We start from the raw sequence: 24,130 nt of genomic DNA on the forward strand, positions 1-24,130 counted from the left end.
TGTGGCTTCCACCTCTATCTGTCTCTTTGTTGTGCCCTCTGGGACCAAGCGGAGCACGGCTAATCCTTCCCTTCAGACAGATGGAGTCGATGGCTTCTTATCTCCCCGAGTGGTCCCCTCTCCAAGCTGCCTCCAGCCCCAGCTCGGATCCGAATGAAGCGTGCTATGGATCACAAGCGCCACAAACCTCATTTTCCTGGCGGGGAAGCTGAGGCTGAGAGATAAGAGCAACGTGCCCAAAGACTTGGAGTTCTCCGTGCTGGATCCCCGACACACTCTTCTTCTCCACTGTTCTTTCCCTTAAGCCACGCGGCGTCCTGAATCGGAGTTGGATTCGTACTTAGCCAGGTTTTCTCCACCACAGAGATGACTTAGCTATTGCACTTTGGCACCCGAGTTCCAGGATGCCGAGACAGAGGGCTCTAGCAGAGCATCAAGTCATGGGACCCAGCTGGGATTTTCAATAATATCTAAATTGGGCAGCAGTGACTCTGGACCCAGAAGTCCACAGTCCAACTGCCCTGTCTCACGTGGAGCCTCGGCGAAGCCTTTCTGCCCGCCCGCCCGCCCGCCCAGTGATTTCAGTAGCAGTAAGCTCCAGTGGCTCCATATTAACTCAAGGGGCCAATTTAACTTCCTTTCTTGGGTATTAAAAGGCTGGCCCCTTCCTGCTTTTCCAGTCTGCTTATACTCCCCTCCCCTCCCCTCCCCTCCCCTCCCACTTGTATTGGCCTCCTCGCGATTCCTCAAATAAGAGGTTCCGTCTTCTATCTCTTTGCCGCTAGGCTGGGGGTCCTCCATTCCTGGAATTTCTGCCTCTTCCCCGACTCTTTAGCCTCTTGGCCTTTCTTGAAGACAGTTGGAATTCCCACCTCTTCAAGAGCCCTTTCCTAAGCTCCCCAGCTGCGAAGGCTTTCCTCGTACAGTGCCCATCTCCTCTGGATATGTTCCGTGTGTATTTGCGTCACCTCCTTCTCCTAGGATGTATGATCTTGGCGCCTCCAACCCTTAGCACGGAAACTGGCACCCAATAGGGAGCCCTTAGTAAGCAACAAAGCCTTTAATGACTAGTAAATGGATGTTGACTGCCATCGCTCAGACTTGGCCACTACAGGCATCTCTTCCCCATCACAGGCCCTTCGGATCTGGAAAATCCACAGATTTCTGGGCTCTCCACTCATCCGAGAGCAGAGGCCCGACTTCCCTCTTCCTTTTCTGGAGTATTTGCAGTAACTGATATGCATTCATGCATGCCTAAACATTTGGAGATATCTGCATTTCTGGCCTTTGGGGGGGCCGGTTCTGGTTTTCATATTCGTTTAGATACCTTTTAATTTTTTACTTGTTTCAACTTTAAAAAGAAATTGTGTCCACTTATAATAGCAAAATAGGTTGATATTATATAATAGTATACATATATTTTATGCATTTCTATCTGAATTTCTAAACTTATTCTATGTTGTCTGCTGCCTTTGCATGTCATCTGTGGCTTCTATAAAATGCCCTAGAAATCCCCATTTAATTTTTTAACGCCTTGCCTTCCATCTTGAAATGAAAAAGAGTGGTAAAGACTAGGCAATTGAGGTTACTGACTTACCCAGGGTCACACAGCTAGAAGTATCTGAGACCAGATTTGAACCCAAGACCTCACATCTTTAGAGCTGGCTCTCAATCTATTCAGCCACCTAGCTGCACCCCCCATTTAATTTCTTTTTTTTCCTTTTTAAAAAACTTAGAATATTTTCCCATGGTTACATGATTCATGATCCCCACTCTTCCCAGAGCTGACAAGCAGTTCCACTGAGTTATATATTTATCATTGTTCAAAACTTATTTGCATGTTATTCATAATTGCAGTAGAATGATCTTTTAATGCCAAAACTCTAACCATATTCCCATCAAATCAAATGATCGATCCTATGTTTTTCTTCTGCGTTTCTGCTCCCACAGTTCTTTCTCGGGATGTGGATACATTCTTTCTCATAAACTGCTCTGGATTGTCCTGGATCATTGCATTACTGCTAGTAACAAAGTCAGTTTCATTTGGTTGTGCTACAATGTATCAGCCTCTGTGTACAATGTTCTCCTGGTTCTGCTCCTTTCACCCTGCATCACTTCCTGGAGGTCATCCCAGTTCACATAGAGTCCCTCCAGTTCATCATTTCTTTCAGGACAAGAGTATTCTGTCACCATCAGATACCACAGTCTGTTCAGCCATTCCCCTATCGTGGTTCTCAAACCACTGTATACTATCTTGTTTGGTCCTCACAACATCTCTGTGAAGTAGTTAGTAAGTACCAATGTTAGTTCCGTTTTACAGATTGAAAAACTGAGATTCGGAGAAGTTAAATGACTTAGTAATTAATGATTGCTGAGCTGCTAGTCAATGTCTGTGGTGGGATTTGATACCAGATTTCTCCTTACTATGAGAATCCATCCCCTATTTCACATTCAAGGACATGCCGAGAAGTGGGGCCTAAACTTCTGGGGGTTGTGATAGATAGTCCTTTGGGGTAAGGCCCTTGTGTTTGACTGGAAGGCCTTCATTTGCTTATTGAGCTGTTCTTGTTGTTTTTATCTCCTTAAGAATATCTGATGAGGCACTTTGGGATCCTCTCATATCCTGCCTAGCAAAATTCTTGGATTCAGCCTTTATTAGAGCAATCCCAGCTTCTTTCCTCACCACCCGCCTCCCCCAAGCACAGCCATCCTCCCCGTTGGGATTCGCTTCTGTTGGAAATTCAGAGCATTGGAAAAAATAGAAAGGACTTTGAAGGAAACCTGATACACAACGACAACAGAAACAGACAAGGTCTGAGCTAGCCCCGAGCGTCAGATGGATGAGGAGAGTAGGAAGGACGGACGTGAAAGGGATGTAAATGGCCTACTGCAAAAGTGAGACATAATGTGGGGGAAAGAACATGGGTTTGTAGTCGAAGAACCTGGGTTCAAATCCAGACTCATGGGCCACTTAGTGAGTCACTTCCTTTTGGGACTCAATTTCTTCATCTGTGAAATGAAGAAAATGGTTTCCCAGGTCCATTCTCGCTTTAAAGATGTGAAGTTCAAGCCTGACCCTGGGAGTCGTTGGTGAAAATAATGAGGTTCTGGGCCCTAGGGCTGAGTTCAAGCCCTGTAAAGGACCATTCTGAGAAGGCTCGACAGACAGGAGCACAGAGGCAAGCCTCGATGGGGACAAGGCTGCCCAGGAGGCTAGGAGGAAGGGCCCTCGCTCGGTCTGTTCTACCGCCTCAGTCAGACCCTTGAGCGGACCAGCTCATGGCCCCGTGCCCTCCCTGCCACGTCCGCCTCCAAAGGAGAGACCAGGTTAAGGCAGATGTCAGCCCGGAAGACGCTGTGTTTCAGGGAATTATGAGCAATTTGGCGTGGCTCGGCCCAGCTGTCTGTCACTTTGCAGCGAGCGGTTTAAAATAGAAACACACACAGAAGCAGCCCTGAGTGGCAGTTTCTTAATAAAGCGCCAGGCACTTCAGGGTTCTTTTTCTCTAAAGGTAAGGCTCAGCGAAGCCACGCTGAGGAGGGAGCAGGAAGGGCCGAGGCGCACCCTTCATGGCCCCGGCACCGCTTCGGAAGCCATTTATGAAGGGGAAGGGAACAAGCAATTCCCAGAGGCCCACACTGTGCCCAGATCCTCACAAGCACCACGCTAAGTAGGTGCTTACGGGGGCAGACAGAGGTTAAGTGACTGGCCCAGGGTTACCCAGCTAGTAAGAGTCCAAAGCCAGATCTGAACTCGGGTCTTCCTGACTCCAATCCCAGAGCTCTCTCTGTCGAGCCACCTATCATGTGCCTGGAGCCCAAGAAGACTGTGGATATTAAAGGAGGGAGATCGTGTGAAGGGGGATGGGTCCAGATGCCATTCTGCGCCGCCCCCCATCTGTCTTCCTCTGTTTGGATAACAACATAGTAGAGGGGAAATTGGGAGCTCTGAGGCTCTGATAGGAAATGTCGGCCTTCTCAGGAATGGCTGCTGCTTCTGCAGGGCCCCTGTGAGCATCAGAAGAGCCAAAGGACCCAAAAGGCTCTGTGAGCATTGGACAGAGATGAAGAGCTGTGGTGTGGTACGGCACGGTGGGAAATGCCCTGGGATGCAAGCTCAGAGTCCTCAGTTCAAGTCTTGGCTCTGCCTCGGATGGAGCCGTTGCCTCTCTCTGGGACTTTGTTGTTGGGGCATTTCGAGTTGCTGCCCAATTCTTACAGAGCTACCAGAGTGGTTTGGCATTTCCTTCATCAACTCACTTACACTTGAGGGAACTGAGGCAAACAAGGTCAAGTGACTTGCCCAGGGTCACAAAGATAGTGTCTGAGGCCAGATTTGAACTCGAGAAGATGGGCCTGCCTGACTTCAGGCTCAGCACTATCCACTGGACTACCATGCTTCCCATTCTCTAGGACAGTATTGGCAAACCTTTTAGAGATTGTGTGCCCAAATTATACCCTCAAGTTGCCTGTGAGCCTCCCGCATTAACCCAGACAGGGGAGGGAAGAAGTGCTCACATTGGGCTGCTAGGCAGAGGGGCGGGCAAGTGAAAAGTGTCCTCGGGTGCTATGGAGAGGGGGACGGAGCAGCCCTCTCTGACACCCGGAGGCCCTTGTGCCCTAGGTTTGCCAACACGGCTCTAGGACTTACTTTCCCTATTTGTAAAATTCAGAATGTTAAATGAGATGATCTAAGGCCCCTTCTGGCTTTAATCTTCATAGCCAACCTCCATCCATACCAAAGAGACCCCGTGGGTGGATTGCCTTTGGTATATGCTTTGGACTTAAGGAATTAAATTAGCTTCAATAGCAGCTTCTTCATGGGTGCCAAAGTGGCTCGTAAAGTTTCCCAGAAGAGCCTTGTAAAGTTCCTTTAAAAATATGTCCTCTCAGGGACGGTTTGGGGGCTCAGCAGGTTGATAGCCAGTTGACAGAGAGGGAAGGTTCTGGTTTAAAGGCACTTCCTATCTGTGTGACCCTGGACAAGTCACTTGACTCCCATTGCCTAGCCCTCACTGCTCTTCTTCCTTGGAACCAAGACAGCATTGATTACAGATGTATATTGTAAACATGGAATAGCCTCTCCATTGGTGCTTCCCCAGAGCACAGAGCCAGTGGAAGTCAAACTCATTTCAAGGGAAGGAAAAGCATGGAAGGCACTTGAATCCTATGCTCATGCCTGGCATGGACTCCTTCCTGCCTCCCCAATTGTAGCTCAGCCCACCCACCCGCCCACCCGTGCCTTCTTTAGGTCTTAGACTCCATACGGAGTTAGAGTTCCAAGGCAGAAGAATGGTCAGGGCTGGGCATTTGGAGTTAAGTGACTTGCCCAAGGTCACCCCACCGGGCGGTATCCAAGGCCACCTTTGAGCCAGGGATCTCCCATCTCCAAGCCTGAGGCTGTCTGGGCTGCCCTTCCTGATGCTGTAGGTCCAATGCGTCTTTGTGATTGCGCCTACTTGTGTCCTGTGAAAGGTCTCCTCCAGGGTGGTTCAGCAGGTTTTTAGTATAGGCTGAGGAACTGCCGTCACTGAGTGCAGAAGCCACAGGACACGTGTGGCAATGTAAGGCCTGGGAGGGGGGCCACGGCACAACTAAGACCAGAGGGGGAAGGGAGTGCCCTGCAGACGGAGGAGACAACTGACTGGAGGCTGAAGGGCAGTTCGGGGCTGGCAGCACCTTCCTCTGTGGCTGGTCAGGGGAGAGTCCACACTGGACTTTCGTGGCCATCCACTGACCCTTGGAGGCACTTGGTGGGTGCCACAGAAGTCCCAAACTCCTCCTTTTCCCGCCCAGCTCGCTTTGCCACATAGTGTGGCAGCCATGTGGAAGGGAACCCTCCATGGCAGTTGCCTCCCCTTCTCACGTGAAACGTCTTTCCCGGTTGTTCTCTTGGCAACCCAGAGATGCACCTTCTATTCCGGCTGCTGAGACCAGGACCTCGCCGGCTTTAGGCTTAGTGCTTCCAGCCCAGTGGCGTCCCCCACAGGGAAGCTGGGCTCGTTGGACGGAGAGCCTGGGGCAGGCGCGGGGTTCGAATCCTACTTCCTGGCTGCCGGCCGGGCGGACCTTCCACGCTCACGTCCTTCGCCTCTTCTGGTTTCTTTCCCTCCAGCCCAGAGCGGAGCTGTTCATTTCTTCGCTCCTGGCAGAGACTCGCAGCGCTTTCTGAAAGCTCTCTGAAAAGGGAACAAAAAGGCCTGAAGGTGCGGCCGGCCAGCAGGCCGGGTAACCCCCGCCCCCGAGACCCGCCCTGGGGCTGAGCCCTTCCCCAACTCGGGTCTCGGGCAGGCGGACCCCAGGTTTCCGCGCTTTCTTCCAGCCCTCTCGGCTCCCCCCCCCCCCCACTGGTTCAGGAGCTCTGAAGCAGTGAGCTCCCTCCCCCCCCCCCCCCCCCGCCGCCCCGCCCCCACCCCCGCGGCTGCTCTTTCTTTCATTTAAAGAAAAGCCCAGCTCGCTGGCTGCCTGGCTGTGGAGCCGCAGTTCAGGAGAAGTTCCCTGCCCTTCCTCCGGCCGTGGGAGGCGAAGACGCTTCCCGGGGGCGCTCGGGCTTGCCTGCTCCTCCCGGGAGTCCTGCCAAAGCAGGCTCGCTCCTCGCTCCTCGCTCGGGTCTAGCCTCCCGGCGGCGCGGCGGCGGAGCTCACATGACCGGGACGGTGAAAGACAGCCAGATTTGAGAGCAGCCCCAGTCTCCGCCCGGCACGGCACGGCGGGCTCCCAGCTGACAGACACACGGAATATGGGGTGGGCTTTGTCGCCAGAGCGCTGGGGCTGCTGCGCCCGGCCAGGCTCCAGACTGCACCGAGCCCAGAACCCCGCTGCCTGCGGCAGGGTGCAGGCAGGAACCCCCCTGAGGAGCTGGGCTGCCCCCTCTCGTCTCCCGGCGGCGCCCGCCGGGTGGGTTTTGTCACGCCAGGACGCCTTCTAAAGTAAGGGGGAAGCATGAAGTCTTTGTTAAGCGCCCTGACAAAGAAGGAAGGTAAGGAGGCTCGGACGGCTGGGGCTGGGGGCGGGGAGGGCCGGGCTTCGAGCCCTTTGTGTGGGGGGCGGGGGAGCATCAGCCTCCACACCTTAGAAAAGTAGCGGCCGGCTAGCCCTTGGCTCCCCTTCCCGGAGCCCAGAACCCGCCTGTCAAAGAAGGGCTCCCCAGGACTCTTGCGTGCCATCCCAGGAGATCCCGCCAGCCACCGGGCTCCCTCACAGGGCGGCTGAGGACTTGGCCAAGAACTTGGAAAATCCCAACTGCTGGGTGGAATGGCTGGAGCTGCGGGGGCGGGGCGGGGCAGGCTCTTTGGCCCTCGGGCACCCCCCCCCCCAGCGGGCTGCCTCGGGGGTCCACACGTGCCGCCATCCTACCTTGGGAGATTTTTATTGTGGAAGGAATATAAATAACTGCTGTAAGACGGAGCTAAGAAAATATCCGCCCACTGACACTTTGCAGACCGCCGCTGGGAAGAAAAGAAGGGGGGACAGTTGGGTGGAACCTTAATGGGGCCGGGAAAGGGGGCTGCAGCCTCGGTTTGCCCCCAGATCCGCCTGGGGCACCTTGCCTTTCTGGGGGAGGCAGCGAGTTAGTTTGGGAAGATGCTCTTGGCTGGCTGAGCGAAGAGAAAAGGCAAGCAGGCAGGAAGCAAGCCGAGGGGCCGGGATCTGGCCATGGTGTCTCCAGCATCCTGAGGGGCTCCATTTCCCAGACTCCCTAGGCTGGGGGCGGGGGCGCAGAAGTACGCTCTCTGTGCTGGGGGAGACTCTAATCCCTTCCCCACCTGGGGTCTGGGGGGCGGGGAGGGGAGCTCTTGGATTCCGGGGCTGCTTCCTCTGCTTTTACTGAAAGCCAGTTTGGCCCCGGGGCTTCCCGGGAGAGATGCCACATGGCCGCCACATTTAGAGCCAGGGACCACGGCGGGCTTAGCGGTTCGCGGAGGAGGAGGAGGACCGGGAGGTTGGGGACTTCAAGGGACTTGACCAAGGGCATCCAGTGGCCCGATCCTCCCCCTTTGCTGCTGTGCCACTCGGGGAATAGAAAGGCAGATTCAGTTGCTGGCAGCTCTGCCCACAGGCATTTGTTTGTAATGGGGCCACCCTCATCGCCCTAGGAATGAGGAAACAGCCTCAGACCTGCCCAGCCTCATGGAGTTGCCCAGAACCTGGAGGGACCTGGAACCCAGCCGGTTCTGAGCCCAACTCTCCGAGCTCCTGCTTGCCATAGAGTTGCCTTTGGGGGACATGATTTCCCTCCCCCAATTGTCATCTGTCTTTCACAAGGACATCAGTGCCACGTGCTGTCACAAAGGCTGGCAGATAAGCACCAACTCAGGGGAATGATCCCGGCCAGGGCAGCACCTCCCCCCTGCTTACTTTCCCCCAAAGCCTGGGGGGGGGGGGCTCAGAGGCCAAAGCGTCAGGGTTCTAGCACTCAGCCCATTCTCCTGGCAGGATGAACAGCATCCTGGGACGCTCCACGTTTTTTGTCACCTATTAAGATGACAAAGCCGGGAGACTCGGGTTTATTCCTCTGTAAACTGCAGTTCCAGCAGCGCTCGTCCCTGCCGCCTTTCTCCCTCTTGCCCCAGCCCCTGGCACCACCAGGGCACAGCCGGAGGCCCCTTTGGCCAAGCTTTTGTAACATCTCAAGACCTTTGGCTTCTGGCTTCCACAGACATCCTGTGGATGCCTTCGGGGTGCATCTCTCCTTCGAGGGTCTCTGAGGGGCCTGAGAAGCTTCCTGGCCCCTGCCTCTCCTGGGGGCCCCTGAGCAGGCTCCTGGCCCTTGTCCGGGTTTGGCTTTGGGAACCTGCCCGGGAGAGTCGGAGCTCGTGTGCAGATCCCGAGAGCCCCCCTTGCTTCCCCCAGCGCAGTGAGCAGATGAGCTGGGTGGGAGAGGAGATGGAGCCGTTGCCGATGGCGGAGCCTGTTACCTCCCTGGTGTGCCATCTTCCAGTACTTACTGGCTGTATTTAATCAAAGCTCGGTGTGGAGCAGAATTCCCTGGGAGGCGTCGGTGCCTTTTGTGTTTCGCTCTCCTTCCAGGCGCTGATCTGCCCTTTCTGGCTCGCCGAAGTGTGCGCTAGCAAAGGGAGTGCTGAGGGGCCCTCTCAGGCGCCGGCTTCGCATCCAGGCTGCAGATGGTGGGCCGCCGAGTGCCCTTCTCAGCCGTTGGCTCCTTCCCCCAAGACGGGGGGCCGGGCCAGCAGCGCCAAAGGTCCTTCTCCTTCGGGAGCCTTGAACCAGCAGGCCTGGGCCTCCGGGCAGAGGGGGGAGCCAGAAGGCATTTCTGGTTTTCTTCCCTGCTCACTTTTTACCTTCTGCCTTCCAATCAGGTCCCTCAGTGCGTCCTAAGGCCGAGGGCAGGAGGGGCTACACACGGGGGCGCGAGGGACTTTCCCAGGGTCACCCAGTTAAGGGGTGTCCGAGGCCAGGTGGCACAAGCTTTCTAAATGGCTCGGACAGGGCAGGGCCAAGGTGACGAGGTGCGGAAGGAAGATGGGCAGCCTTGAACCCAAGACTTGCTCATCAAGTAAGAACTGTGTGCCCCCAACATCCTTGTTGGGAGCGATTAGTGCTGGCACAAGCAGATGCTCGACGCATCGCTATCAGCTCTCCAAGGAAGCTCACCCTCCCTCGTCCATCTAACTTAGAGCAGGCCAGCCTTCTGCCTGGCTGAGCAGAGTCTCCACTCCACACCGGAGGCTCCTGACCTCAGCCAGGTTCCCCTCCGGCCCCTTTGAAGAAAAAGGCAGGAACAAAGGAGCCCGCGTGTAGGACACGCTAGCCCTGCGCCTCCTCTTCCAGCGGGGAAGTTGGGGGATTAGTGCCGGCATATTCCCAGACTCTCCCATCTCCCCCATCTCCCTCGCCTTCCTCCCAGGGTTGGTTTCCTGGTCCAGGAAGCTGCCAGGAGGAAGCACCAATGGCGGGCCTTCTGCGTGAGCACAGGAGCTCACTCCAAAGCTTTCTCCCTTAATTGCTTTGGCTCCTCCTGGGGTTGGAGAAATCCAAGTTCCCTCCCCGACCTGCCCTCTCGGGGATGCTTATTTCTGGCTCTGTCACTGCTGCCGGCTTAGGGCCGGCGCTCGTTGGACATCTATGAAAAGAACTTTAGGAAGTAGTGAGCTCCCCGTGACTGGCATTCTTCAAAGGGTACCTGAAGGCCCATCTGTCGGGAATATAAGTTTTATGGAGAGTTCCTGGTACACAGAGCCAGAGGGGCCGGCGACAGTGCCCTAGTGGCGTCACAGGGCCTTGGAGTCAGAGCTAAAAGCACCTGGAAGAGGCTCCAGTCCTACCTTCCCATTTTACGGATTATAAAAGCGAGACCTGGGGAAGAAAGCAGCAGAGCCCGCAGCCCAAGCTCTGTCTGGCCTGGGCGTCAGAAGGCTGAGCTGGAAGCCCAGCCTGGGTGACCCTGGGCAGTCGATGCTTTGCCTCTCTGGGCCTCCGTTTTCTCATCTGCCAAATGGGGATGTTGAACTAGCTGACCTCTAAGGTCCCGGCCAGACCTTTGTCTGTGCCTGGGATCCAGGAAGTCCTGCGGGGGGGCGGCAGGCTGGGTACACACTGGGCACGGGGTCCGCTCTCTGGGTGACCCCGGCGAGACACCCCACTTGTGTCTGGCTCTAATTTCCTCTAGAATGGGGCTAACAGCCACACCTCCCTGGATTGTTTCTAAGAGATAATGTAAAAAGTAATGAGCAGAGAGCTGGGCGTATGGGGCACCCTAGAGGGATGGGCCTGGGATGACCCAAGTTCGAATCTAGCCTCAGACACTTGCTAGTTGTGCGACCCCCGGGCAGCCGCTTCCCCTTTGTCTGTCTCAGATGGGCTTCCCGGAGTGCTGGTCCGATTGGGGCTCACATTTGTAGCTGTCAAGATGGTCCAAACCTCAGACCTGGGCGCTTCCTCATCGTTTTCTTGGAAAGGACTTTGGTGAGGGCGCTCGAGTGTTCAATCAACAAACGCTTCAGAAGTATGTCCCCAGGAAGAGGAGGATTTCTCCTCTGAAACGGGCTCCAGAACCCCCCAACGGCTGTCTTTAACCTCCCAAATCGTGCCACAGACCTTAAATTAGGGTATTAACTCGAGATCTGAGAGGCAGCTGGCGGCTCTGTGGATCAGAGAGCTGTCTGGAGTCCAGCCCGTCTTCCTCAATTCAGACCTGGTCACTAGCTGTGTGACCCTGGGCAAGTCACTTCACCCTGATTGCCTTCGTTTCCTCATCCACAAAATGAGCTCAAGAAGGTGACGGCAAACCAATGTAGTGTCCCAGACGAGACTGGGAAAGGCTTGAACAGAACTCTGGGTTAAAGGTCGGATTTCGCTCACACTTTTATGTTAAGCCAAAATAATCCATTCAAAGGATTGGTTTTTGTGCTCTGTACGACTCCTCTTTCCCCCTCGGCCCCTCACAACAGGGGGCTTGGACTGGACGGGCGTTTCCCTAAAAGGCAGACAAGGGGGAGGTCTGGGCTTACCCGAATGCCTCGACTGCTTCATTCATGTTACCGTTGGTAATCGTCGCCTTTCAGCAATTTAGGGTTAGTGTGTGTGTTAGAAGCACTCTCCCCATTTTACAGATGAGGGAGTCGAGGCTGAAGAGATTGCTCTACATTCATGCTGCTATTACGCAGTGGGCTCGCTGGGAGGACTTGATTTCAGGCCACTTCATTCTGTGTGCCTCAGTTTCCTCACTTGAGTGGGAGGCTTGGGCTAGATGACCTCTCCGAAGGATGGGACCTAGTTTGGGGCGCAGCTCCATTTGACAAAGGACATTGCTGAAGTAGAGAGTGTCCGGAGGAAGGTAACCAGGCGGGTGAGGGGTCATAGAGCCCAACGCCCCCATTTCACAGAGGAGTAAACCAAGGTCGGAAGAGGGGAAATGACTTGCCTCAGCTCACAGCGAGAGCAAGTGATCTCTCGTGGATTTGAACCCTGAGTCCACATCCAAGGCCCTCCTCACTGCCCCCAAAGGATACTATCTGAAGGAACCAAGAGAGGAAGAAAAATGGGGGACTCGAGAATAGGTAGGAAAACCATAGCTGCTTTTCAGTATGTACAAGACTGTTCTGTGGAAGGAAAATTGGACCCGTTCTGCTTGTGGGAGCAATGGGGGAGAATCTCAGGGGGTCTAACATTGATGTGTGCTCAGGGCAGAACTTCCTAACAACAAGAACTCATCCAAAGTGGGGCGGGCTGCTCTCTCAGGAGGAAGAGATTTCCCCCACCCGAGAGTTCTTCAAGAAAAATGGTGTGACATTTCAGCCCGGTGGAATGGCGCATTGGCTACGGGAGGGGGTAGGAGGAGGGGAGGGAGAGAACATGAATCATGGAACCACGGAAAAGTTTTCTTAATCAATTAAATAAAATCAAAAATTTTTTTTGAATGGTGTGACTACTAGTGGGGTGTGTCATTGAGAAGATTCTTTGCATCCCTAGAGCTGACCAGTAGTTGTTGAATGCACGTTGGATGGATGGATGGAGGGAGGGAGGGCTGGATGGAGGGCTGGATGGAGGGCTGGATGAAAGGATAGATGGATTGGATGGATGGAAGGATAGAGGGATAGATGGAAGGATGGAGGGATGGATGAAAGGATGGATGGAGGGATGGATGAAGAGATGGATAGAGGGAGGGATGGATGGAAGGATGGAGGGATGGATGAAAGGATGGATGGAGGGATGAATGAAGAGATGGATAGAGGGCTGGATGGATGGATGGAAGGATAGATGGATGGATGGATGGAAGGATGGATGAAAGGATGGATGGAGGGATAGGTGAAGAGATGGATAGAGGGAGGGATGGATGGATGAATGGAAGGAAGGATGGATGGATGGATGGATGGAAGGATGGATGGATGGAAGGATGAATGGATGGATGGATGGATAGATGGATGGATGGAAGGAAGGATGGAAGGAAGGATGGAAGGATGGATGGAAGGATGGATGGATGGATGGATGGATGGATGGATGGATGGATGGATAGATGGAAGGATGGATGGATGGATGGAGGGATAAATGGATGTTGAACCATAGTGCATGGGAATTTTGACACAGGAGCGTTAATTTTTTTTTCTCCTTCAGTATGAAAAGGAGACTCATCTTCAACAGAATCCTAGGTTTAGAGCTTGAAGGCCTCTTAGAGACCCTCAAGTCCAACCTCCTTATTTCTGAGATGAGAAAAAACGGAGTCCCAGTGAAATGAAGATACTGTGCCCAGGCCACACAGCTAATTAGTGTCAAGGGCAGGATTTGAACTCGGGTCTTCCTGACTCCAAGTCTTGGGATAACATATGATTGTTCCTTTAGCACGGCCTGCTCACCATGTTTTCTTTTCCTTTTTCTCTTCCGTTTCCAGTGCCATTCCGAGAGGCCCCAACGTACTCGAACCGGCGGCGGAGACCCCCGAGCACACTGGCAGCCCCCCGAGTCCTGCTGCGCTCCAACAGTGATAACAACCTCAACGTGAACAACCTCCCCGATTGGTCCGTCTGCTCCTCGGCCTCTTCCCACCGCAGCCTTTCCCCACAGCTCCTGCAGCAGATGCAGGGCAACCCGAATGGCACAGTGAAAACCATTGGGAGTTACACGCCGGGGCCTCGGAGCCGCTCTCCGTCGCTGAACCGCCTTGGGGAGGATGCCAGGAGGCAGCAGCAGCAGCCGCCACCGCCGCAGCGGCATATCAGGTGACTCCAGCGGGCGGCGGGCCCCCGAGCCTCGCAGAGTGAATTGAGGGGTGACCGCAGGTCAGGCTCAAAGCCAGCTCTGTTGCAGCCCCGTTTGTCCAAAGCCTTTTGTAAATGCATTTGGCCACTTTGCTGCCTTGAGCCCTGTGTGCTGAGGGCAGCTGAAGCTTCCTCGGGGTACTTTGGGAGTTGGAGCTGGAAGGGACCTGAGACACCCTCTCTTCCAGTCTCCCATTTTACAGAGGGGGATGCTGAGGCCTGGGGAGAGGTGGGGTCTGCCCAGGGTCCCCCAGGCAGTGCATAGCAGGGCTGGGATTTGAACCGCGTTCCTCGGAGTCGTGCAGGCTGGACATTCGTTGTCTCTAGGTGGGAGGCAGAAGCTCGAGGGAGCTGCACCCCGGGCTCAGCTCTCCTCTCCCATTTGCTTCTGGGTCCCACACGTGGCTGGCATAACGAGGACCTTTTGTTCCCCTGGCAGGGCCGCAGAGGCTCTTCGGGAGGAGTCTCGGCCCTCCCCTCAGGCTCCCTGCCCGAGCTAGAGCCAGAGCAGAATGGGAAGGGTTCGGGGCTCCGGCCAGAATGGTGGGAAAGAGAATCCAAGAGCTGGTTTTCAGTCCTAGCTGTTTGCTCTTAGATGAGTCATTTGTCTTTCTGAGGCTCTTCTGTAAAATGGAGCCACTGAGCCAGCCAAAATCAGTTTTCTTTTAGCCCTAAATCCTCTGATCCTTGATCTTGGGGATCCGGCCCCCCCTTCCTAGCACCCCGCCTCACCTTGTCCAGTGGGGTGCTGGGCTTGTTCCCCTGAGCCCCGGGGAGTGGGGTGGCCGGTGGAGGTTCAGAGAAGGAGGAGGCTGTCTTGTGCTCGTCGCCTTGGCGCATCCTCGTGTGTGTGTATTTGGTGTCCAACCAAAATGCCCCCATCAGATATCAGGGCCGCCACTGCAAGGCTGTGCCCCCAGCTCCAAGCCTGGCACCCCACCAGGGAACCCCGCAGCAGAGGAGCTCCCCCGGAGGACGGGGAGGGAAGGCTTTACTTGACTTGGACCAGAATGGCAAAGATGCTCTTTGGTCCCAGAGCAGAACTGAAGCCAAAACCACTACGAGAGTCTCCTTCCCCATTGGCTGGGCCGGTTCATCCGCCTAGAGCTAGGGAGCCACGGGAGACCCCAGGGAAATGCAGAGTTCATTCTTAGCTCAAGGATGTTCAGCCCCAGGAACCCAGCCAGGAATTCCCAGCGGGCTAAGAACAATGTAGACCTCAGTGGCAGCAGTCCCAAAGGCAGCGAGACTCCCTGGGGGTCCTTAGTTTCCAATATAGTGCCAATTCCAAAGGGAGGCATTTCTGCTCTCCTGGAGACAAAATTTTAATAAGATGCGAAAGGGAGTGTGTCCTGCCTCTTAGCAAAGCCTCCACTGAAGAGTGCTGAGGAAGAAACGGAGCCTCGGGGGCATTGGGAGAGATTTTGGACAATTATCTCCTTCCTTTTAGCTTTGTGCCAGGGCAGCAGATCGAGGGAGAACAAGGCAGTCGTTTTCCTGTTCTCATTACCTGTTTTATGAGTGCCTATGTGGGTAGGGCTGAGGAGGGGAGGAGAGAGAGAGAGAGAGAGAGAGAGAGAGAGAGGGAGAGGGGGGGGGAAAGAGAGAGAGAGAGAGGGGGAGAGATAGAGGGAGAGAGAGGGAGGGAGGGAGAGAGGGAGAGAGAGAGAGAGAGAGAGAGAGAGAGAGGGAGGGAGAGAGAGGGAGGGAGAGAGGGAGGGAGAGAGAGAGAGAGAGAGAGAGAGAGAGAGAGAGACTGAGAGAGAGAGAGAGAGAGAGAGAGAGAGAGAGGGAGGGAGGGAGAGAGAGACAGAGAGAGGGAGGGAGGGAGAGGGAGAGAGAGAGAGAGGCAGAGAGAAAGACAGACAGAGAGGGAGGGAGACAGAGAGGGAGAGAGACAGAGAGAGACACACACAGAGAGAGACACAGAGAGAGACAGAGAGAGAGGGAGGGAGAGAGAGACAGAGAGAGACACAGAGAGAGAGACAGAGAAAGAGAGACACAGAGAGAGAGACAGAGAGAGAGAGGGAGAGAGTCAGAGACAGAGACAGACAGAGAGACAGAGACAGACAGAGAGACAGAGAGAGAGAGGGAGAGGGAGAGAGAGGAGAGATGATAGATGGGCAGAGTGGGTGAGTCTTTATTCAACCCTCGGACCTTGTCTGCAATAGTACTAAGCACTGAAGCCATCAGGGCTGGCCAGTTGAGCAGCTGCTGTCCTCAAACAGCTCACATCAGTTGGGGGAGACAGGACGAGTGGAGGAGGGGAGAGAAAGGGGGGCTGGAGAGGGCCTTCAGGGCCCAAGAGTGGCCCTGGAAGCGTCCCGATGAGGCAGAACTGACCTTTCCTCACCGAAGGCCCTGGGCAGGCTGGAGCCCAGGCTACCCCGGCAGAGAGGAAGTGGCTGTTACCATGTGAGCTTGGACCCTCCGGTAGACGTTGAAGGCTTGGAGCTGCCCCCAGTCCGGATCATGCTGCCCCCTGGAAGGGCGGGCAGGAAGTTCTCAGTCTGGGGAAAAAGCCAGCCCCGTTCCTGGCCCTCTGATGGAGCCACAGCATAGGTGGTTTTCCTCAGGTAAAGGTCTGCGCTAGCTCTTTTCTCAGCTGTTTTCCTGTGGCTTTCAATCCCCTGCTTTCCCCTTAGAGTCCATACTGTGTATCGTCTCCAAGACAGAAGAGCAGGGAGGGCTGGGCCATGGGGGGAAGTGACTTGTCCAGGGTCACCCAGCTGGGAAGTGTGAGGGCAGCTTTCAATCCGGCTCCTCCCGACTCCAAGCCTGCTGCTCTCTGCTGTGCCGCCTGGCAGCCTCCTGATCTTAGGGAGGAGGAAACGCTAAGGTGGAGGTTGAGTGCGAAGGCTGCCCAGGGCCCGAGTGCGAGGCGGGTCCGGCTGCCTGCCTGGGAAGCGAGTGCCCAGACTTTGGCATCTTCAGAGGCTCGAGGCAGGCTCTCGGGCGACAGAGAGTGACTCAGTTGACCTTGGTCAGGGGACGCGGCGGAAGGTGTGCATCCCCCGGGGATGGTGGCCCCCCGGCTGACCCCTCCTTGCCGCTTTAATGGTGGCCCTGCCTGGCCCTCGTCCCTGCACCATCTCCTGCAGTCTCTTCTGCTGCCGCCCCTGCGGGCCAAAGCTCTGCTTCCTTCGCTCGGCCCTCTTGGCAGCCTCCCCCGGAGCAGGCGGCCTGGACACGATGAGGCGTCCACACGGGGCGTTCCGGGAGGGACTTAGAGGGGTCCCCGGGCAGCTCAGGGGATGGAGAGCCAGCCCAAGAGACGGCGGCTCCTGAATTCAAACCTGGCCTCAGGCACTTCCTCAGCTGGGTGACCCTGGACAAGTCACTTTACTCCCACTGCCTAGCCTTTACTGCACTTCTGCCTTGGAACCAACACACAGTACTGATTCCCCGAGAGAAAATGAGTATTAAAAAAACCAGGACTCGAACTAGATTGACTCCTCTAGGTGTGACCCTGAGCAAGTCATGAGCTCCAATTGCCTCGCCCTTCGGTGGTCCAGCATCCACTCTAAGACAAGAGGCTTCAAAACAACAGAAGGGGGCGGTCTTGGAATCAGCTGGCCTGGGTCCGGACCGGTCATCCAGGGCAATGAAGGAGCCTGCAGGTCTCCTCCGCCCTGGAAGCAGCCACAAGGCGGGCAGCCTGGAGAAGAATTGAGTGAGTTTTCCTTTGCCCCAAGCCTCTCTCTGAGGCCTGTCCAGCCCCCCCAACTCCCCTTCTCCGGGCTGAGCCAGACTTCGGGGTCCTCTTCTTTCGCTTCCACAGTGCTTCCATCTCACCAGAGTTCCTGCTGCCTCTCCTTCTCCCAGGCTTGCTTCTCCCAAAGGGTGAGCTTTATGGGACGCGCCGCACACGTCCGAGCAGCCCTCTGTTCTGGGGCGGGGTGGCTGCGCCCCAGACTTTCGGGGGTGCCCCATTGAATGCTTTATCTTGGCATGCCGGCCCTCCTTGGCGATGCGCTTCTTCCCTGCCGAATTCCCTTCCCTTCTGGGCCATCAGCAAATGGCGTTCTCTGGTGCTTGCTGTTCCCCGTTTCTAGTCTTATGGCCTCCCTCACAAGCCTGCTTGTGGCGGGACGCTCTCCTTCCTCCTGCCTGCTGTGGGCCTTTTCTCGCTGTCTACACGCTGAGAGCATGGCAGAGCTCCTGGACTTCATGGGATCGCGGCCCGCTTACTGCCTCGGACGTGCCTCACGGAGCCCGTTACTAAGCCCTCCCAGGACACACAATGCCTCCGTGGCTTCTCGTCTGGCCAGGCTTGCTTTGGGAAGTGGCCTGAATGGCCGCTGGCTTTTGCAAGCCTCCGAGTGACTCTCCCTGAAACACGTCTCAGAAGACGTCCCATTTCCACCGCGTGAACTTGGGAAGCTGGAAAGCGTCTTATGAAGGAGTGAAAAGAATAAGCCAGAGCAGAGGCCAGGAGGGGTCCCATCCCAAATGGCCCGGCGGGCTCCTGGTGGCTGTTGGCGTCGGTGCAGTCCCAGAAAGCTCTTCCGAATCCATGAGCTCACCTCGCAGGGGGCGAGGACTGAGGCCAGAAACGTTTCCCAAGTAAACGGCCACTCTAGGACGTGACCGGCTCTGCCAGAGAAGCTGGCATGCCCATTGGGCTCAGATCTCCATGACCCTGCCTGGACACAGGGCAGAATGCAAGGGAATTCTACAGATGTTCATAAAGGACCTACTCTGTGAACAGGGCATCAGAAACCTTCAGCTCGCCAGGGAACTGAATTCTCCTCCTCCACATTAACACATTCCGGTTAAATGGAATCCTGAGATGTCCTGCTTTTTGCTGCCGGGAGTCTCATTCCCTTAGTGTGGAGCTCTCCTGAAGACAGGAGTGTAGTCACTGGCCTGGAGACTGGAGTCCTGAGCATCTTTAAGGCATGGCCCGAGGAGCTCTGCTCAGTAGCCCTGCACTAGAGATGTGCTCTGGGGTAGATCAGACTGGATGTCTTCAGAGGTCCTTTCCGGCTCTGGGATTCTGGGATGCCTCCTGGTTCCTTGTGCTTCCTGCCCAATCAACGGCCCACCAAGCACTTAGCAGGCCCTTATCTCTCAGCCTTCTCCCAGCGCACCAACGTTGCAGACTCGAGGGAAGCATCAGGAGAGCAGTCATTAGGAACAATTGGGGATTTCAGTTCCCCGAACATTGACCTGCCCTGTATAAGGCACTGTGCAGGGCACACTAGGAATGCCCAATGAAACAGTCCCTGCCCAACTGGGGACCCAAAAGGGAGACAACTGACATACAGATACAGAGACACAAGGTGACTAGGGAAGGAGATGGTGCTAATGCAGGAGGGGACGGAAGGTAGTTTGAGGATCTGGAGAATGTGAGACTCAGGCAGGAAGCTGAGAGGCAGCAATGAGGCAAGAGCCTCAAGTGATGGGAGATGGCTGGTCCAGGCAGGGTACCCAGAAAGGAAAGCTGGCAGCAGAGTATAGAGCCTTAAAAACATCAGGATTAGAGGGTTTTCTTCTCTCTGTAGAAAGATTTTGAAGAGAGGAGTGACACTCAGACAAAGAACTTTGGATGATTGTTTAGGCATCAGAACAGTAGATGAATGGGAGAGAGGAGACCCCGAAAGTAGGGAGATCATTTAGGAAGCTACCACCAGAGTCTAGGCAGAGGGGATAGTGAGGGACGGATCTAAGGTGTTTTTGACTCCCCAGTGCTTTTGGGTGTGCATGTGTACATATAGGCAGAAGGATGGATATAGATGGATGGATGGTCTTTATAGAAATGATTAGGTCCTCTGGAATTGCTATGATTAGGGGGCAGAGAGTCTAGAGAATGAAACGAGGAGGAGCCTTGACCGAGCTCTGAGGGACCCAATTTTTTAGTGACCTAGAGATGGATTAGGATGACCCAGCAAAGAGTATTGAGAAGGATGGATCAGAGAGGTAGAAGGAACACGTCTAGGGGAGGAAAGGAGAAGAGAATGGCTGACAATATCTGTCAGAAGCACTGGGAAGGTCATGAAGGCCATTTGAATTTGCTGGAGACAAGTATGTGTGGCATGGTGGGGTCAGAAGCCAGACTGGAGAGGTCTGGGAATAGAATGGGTCTAGTGAAGAGAGGAGGTAGTGAGTACAGACAGCTCTTCAGAGTTTGGCAATGAATGCAGGAGAGATAGGACCACAGCTTGAGGGTAAGGTCAGGGTCAGGTGAAGCCCCCTCCCACATACCATAGGATAGGGGCGACCCGGGTTCCATTTGGGAAAATCACATAATTCCCAAGTCCCTGATGCTTCATCTGAAAAATGATGGGGGATGGTAGACTAAAGAATTCCCAGGGCTCCTCCCTGGTTAAATCTCTGTCCCTGTGGATTAAATATGTTTTTAGGGAGGATAAAATGAGGAGTGGAGAGAAATTTGAGGAGGGGGAGTTGAAGAAGAAGGAGACAGAGGGGGAGGGGAGAGAAAGTGAGACAGAAAGAAGGAAGAAAGACAAGGAGAGAGAAGGGAGAGAAAATGACTAAAGGGAAGAGAAAGACATGTTGAGGACAAAGTGATAGAAGATGGTCTTTGAAAGTATAAACAGGGATTTGTTCTTGACAAGGACAAGGACAAGGACCACTTCTTCCTTAGATCCTGAAGTCAGGCTTAAAGCTATGACTGTAAATGTAGGGGGTGGGCAGTGGCACAGAGTAGGGACAGTGAGGGAGCTCCCTGAATAGCCCCCAGTTTCTCAGGGAAGTAGGAATTGAAGGCATCTGCTGAGAAAGGGTGTGGGGGCAGATTCAGAGAAGGGCAAGAGCATCTCTGAAAATCAAATCATGAATGGGTGAGAAATCCAGGATAGAAATAGGGCTTCCCACAAACCTAAAGTTTCCAGTCTAGCTGGCTCGCCTCAGGGCTCCTTCCTCCTCCTTCAGGGAATAAGTGAATATTTCATTAGGTCTGGGTGGTTTGAGCCAGCCCTAGTGAAATCCCAACCACATTAGCCCATTGTATAAGAAGTCATGCAACTAAAATTTATATGTGTGACTCTAGGGAAGTCATTTGCCTTTGCTCTGCCTCAGTTTCTTTGTGGCAGAAATGATAATACATGCAGTCCTCACCTCAGAAGGTTGTGGGGAAAACCATTTTAGGAGATAATGTACATAAAGCACATTGCAAATCCATAAGCACAAGTTATTATTATTATCAGTTTTTTTTGTTGTAATTACTGTTATCAGTTGTTTTTTTTGTTGTTGTTGTTGCTTCCCTCCAAGTAATGATAGCTAGCAGTTAGCTGTTTTTAGAGAATTCCATGTCACAGTGGATAGATTGTTGGACCCGGAGTCAGAACAACTTGTGTTCCAGTCCAGGCGCAGAGACTTACTAGTTGTCTGAGCAAGTTAATTAAACTTTTCCAGCCTCAGTCTCCTCATCTACAAAATGGGAATAATAATAGCCCTGCTTTCTATGGTTGTTGTGAGAATCAAATGTGGTAATATAGGTAAAGTGCTTGGTTAACCTTGAAGTGCTTTATACGTTATTGTTATTTATTATTACAATCCCAATTAGAGATTCTCTTCTGGCTGTACTCCAAATACTCTATTTTTCTGACTGTGCTCCTCGGTTCTGGAACAGTTGAAGAGAAGATGATACAGTCTTCATGCTAAGGGAATTGTAGTCACAGCCTCAAAGATAGCAGTTTTCAGGAGGAAGTCCAGTGTGACGCCACGTAACCAGAACCCCAAAAGCTGAGGGGGGGAATTTGATTTCCCATTAACTGAAGGGTCACCGTGTGCCTCATACACATAAGTGGCTATTCAGCCCGTTCCTGCCATGCCCAGGGTTATGGAAATACAACCCAAAGAGAAGCATCCAGAATACAAACCACCATCAGAAGGAAGCATGGCTGGACTTGGTGACAAAGCCCCGGCTACCCTGGGCAAACACGGAGGCCCAGGATGCTCCTGGGTACGGAAAGGGAAGAGGCTCAAGGAGCTCCCCTCCCAAACTCCTCATATTCCAGGTCTAGAAAGTGCTTCATGTTTTGTCCTCTTTCTCATAAAAGCAGAGCTTAGAAAATGAAGAAACGACGGGGTTCTGTTCCCCAAGGCCCAGGTCCCTGAGCTTTCACCCTCTACAAATGGAGATTTTAGATAGATCTCGTCCGTGTTTTTCTACACCCCAGGCTTTCTTTTCTGCAAGCAATGGCAGACTGTGCAAGGGAGCTCTGGTCATGCTTGACCATCCCGAGCTGCCCGTCTTATCCATTTGTTCATTGGCCCAAGAAATAGGCGGGTTGAGTGTGAAGTGGAAGGCCCAGATTCCACTCCCCAGCACTGTATCCTCCCAAGTACCTGCTGAGCAGGGCTGGAGCAAGTCCTCCCCAGTCCCTAGGAGCCCCAGGGCCAGAACTGCCATGGCCCCAGCAGGACCAGTCCTCACTGTGCCTAGCTTCCTGATTATTTCATAAAAGCAATACTAAGTTTTGGTTCCAAGGCAGAAGAGCAATGAAGGCTAGGCAGTGAGGAGTTAAGTGACTTTCCCAGGGTCACACAGCCAGGAAGTATCTGAGGCCAGATTTCAATCCAGGACCTCCCATCTTTAGTCCTGGCTCTCTGAGACACCTACCTGTGTTCCCCCACCTTGATTATTTCAACTTTAATGAAAATAAGGAACAGCTCATTCAATGTAACATAGTTCATATACATAGTTATTATATGCATATATATTATATACTATATTATATACACAAATAACATAACTATTAAATGCCTGTTTTGCCTAAGGCTCTGGGTTGAGAACTAGGGATTCAAGGCCAAAAGGGAGACACTCGCCTGTGGGGCAGAGGTATTATAGCGTCGCATAAGTAAGTACAGATAATCCAAGGAGGGAGAGAGCACTGATACCCAGGGCCACTAGGAAACGCTCCCTTTAGGAGACAGTGCCTGAGCTGGTTCTTGAAGGGATTGCCTTGAGGGATACCACAAGGTGGAGATGAGGAGAGAAGGCATGCCAGGCAGAGGGACCAGCCTATGCAAAGACATGGTGCATGTCACACTTAGGTAGTAACAAGTCAGCCATTTGGCTGAACCTATAGTTCTCTCCATGGATGCTTTCTCCTGCCTAGGTCTTACTTCAATAAGCCTGCTTCATCAAAGGAGAAGGGATTGGTTTTTACCAGAGCCTTTCAATCCAAGGAGCTCTTTCATTCATTCATCTTATAGGAACTTGACCTTCTTTGGGGTGTTTTCTTTGCACCCCTAGATTTCAGTGTATTTTAACAGGATTCCATGAGCTCTTCCTATGATGAAGAGAGGAGGAGAAAGCCAAATGTACATGGGATGCATTCTTTGCCCCCAAGGAGCTTCCTGTGACCCTGGAAGCACTGAGCAATCACTTGGAAGGACTTCAGAACACTTTCTTAGAAAGACTGTTTTTTTCCCATAAAACAATTAGTATTTTTCATATGGTGCACTTGGAATTCTGAAAAGGAATATAATAAATGTACTGTCAAAGACCTGCAGTCAGAATCCCTAGAGATATGGTTGGATGGGCCAAGTCATTTTGTTGCTCGGTCCTCTCATTCAAGTCCATTCTTCTTGACCTCGTTTGGGATTTTCTTGGCAAAGATACTAGGATGGTTTGCCATTTCCTTCTCCAGCTCTTTACAGATGAGCAAACAAGGTTAAGTGACTTGCCCAAGGTCACACAGTTATTAAGTGTTTGAGGCCAGATTTGAACTTGGCAAGAAGAGTTTTCCTGGCTGTATACCCAGGGCTCTCTCCACTGTGCAACCTAGTCTATATCTTTCCATTGTCCTCCAAACTCAGTACTTTGTTTCTCCCCTCCATGTTTTCCATAGCATGCTCCTTCTGCATGGGATGCAGTTGCCTCCTCAAATCATAACTCACACTAAAAATAAAAACCTTACCTTCTGTCTTAGAATCAATACTAGGTATCAGTTCCAAAGCATAAGAGAGGTAAAGGCTACACATTTGGGATTAAGTGACTTGCCCTTGGCCACACAGGTGAGGCCACACATCTGAGACCAGTATGAACTTAGGAACTCCCATCTCCAAGCCAGCCTCTCTATTCACTGAACCACCTAAATACTCCTTACACTTTCTTGTGTAGCCTTCACTGATCCTTCCCATCAGTGTTCTTTGTTTTCTGTTTCCCTTGTGCTGTATCCATCCATCCATCTATCCATCCATCCATCTATCCATCCATCCATCCATCCATCCATCATCTATCTATCCATCTATCTATCTATCTATCTCTCTCTCTCTCTCTATCTATCTATCTATCTATATCTATCCATCCATCTTTCTATCTGTCTATATCTATGTAGGGAATTTTCTGTTAATAGAATGTAAGTTTCTTAAGGACAAGAAATGTCTTTGGATCACAGGTAACTGTCCCATAATAAGTGCTTTAATAAATATATTTTACT

General features: G+C 53.1%; 1 protein-coding gene across 10 annotated transcripts in view; it reads left to right on the forward strand.

Annotated features, from left to right (window-relative positions):
- The window catches only part of SHANK2 (SH3 and multiple ankyrin repeat domains 2), a 433,543-nt gene that overhangs the window by 67,707 nt on the left and 341,706 nt on the right, over nucleotides 1-24,130 (forward strand). For 4 of the 10 annotated variants that reach the window (XM_056801160.1, XM_056801150.1, XM_056801154.1 and 1 more), the window contains exons 1-2: nucleotides 6,443-6,979; nucleotides 13,349-13,676. In XM_056801160.1, the coding sequence (XP_056657138.1) occupies nucleotides 6,943-6,979; nucleotides 13,349-13,676 (365 nt within the window). In that variant the 5' untranslated portion in view covers nucleotides 6,443-6,942. Of the gene's footprint in view, nucleotides 1-6,440; nucleotides 6,980-13,348; nucleotides 13,677-24,130 lie in introns of those variants that run through there. The other 6 variants (XM_056801152.1, XM_056801153.1, XM_056801156.1 and 3 more) reach the window with 4 other exon arrangements.

Source organism: Monodelphis domestica, chromosome 6 (genome assembly GCF_027887165.1).
Source record: "Monodelphis domestica isolate mMonDom1 chromosome 6, mMonDom1.pri, whole genome shotgun sequence".
Lineage (NCBI taxonomy): Eukaryota > Metazoa > Chordata > Mammalia > Didelphimorphia > Didelphidae > Monodelphis > Monodelphis domestica.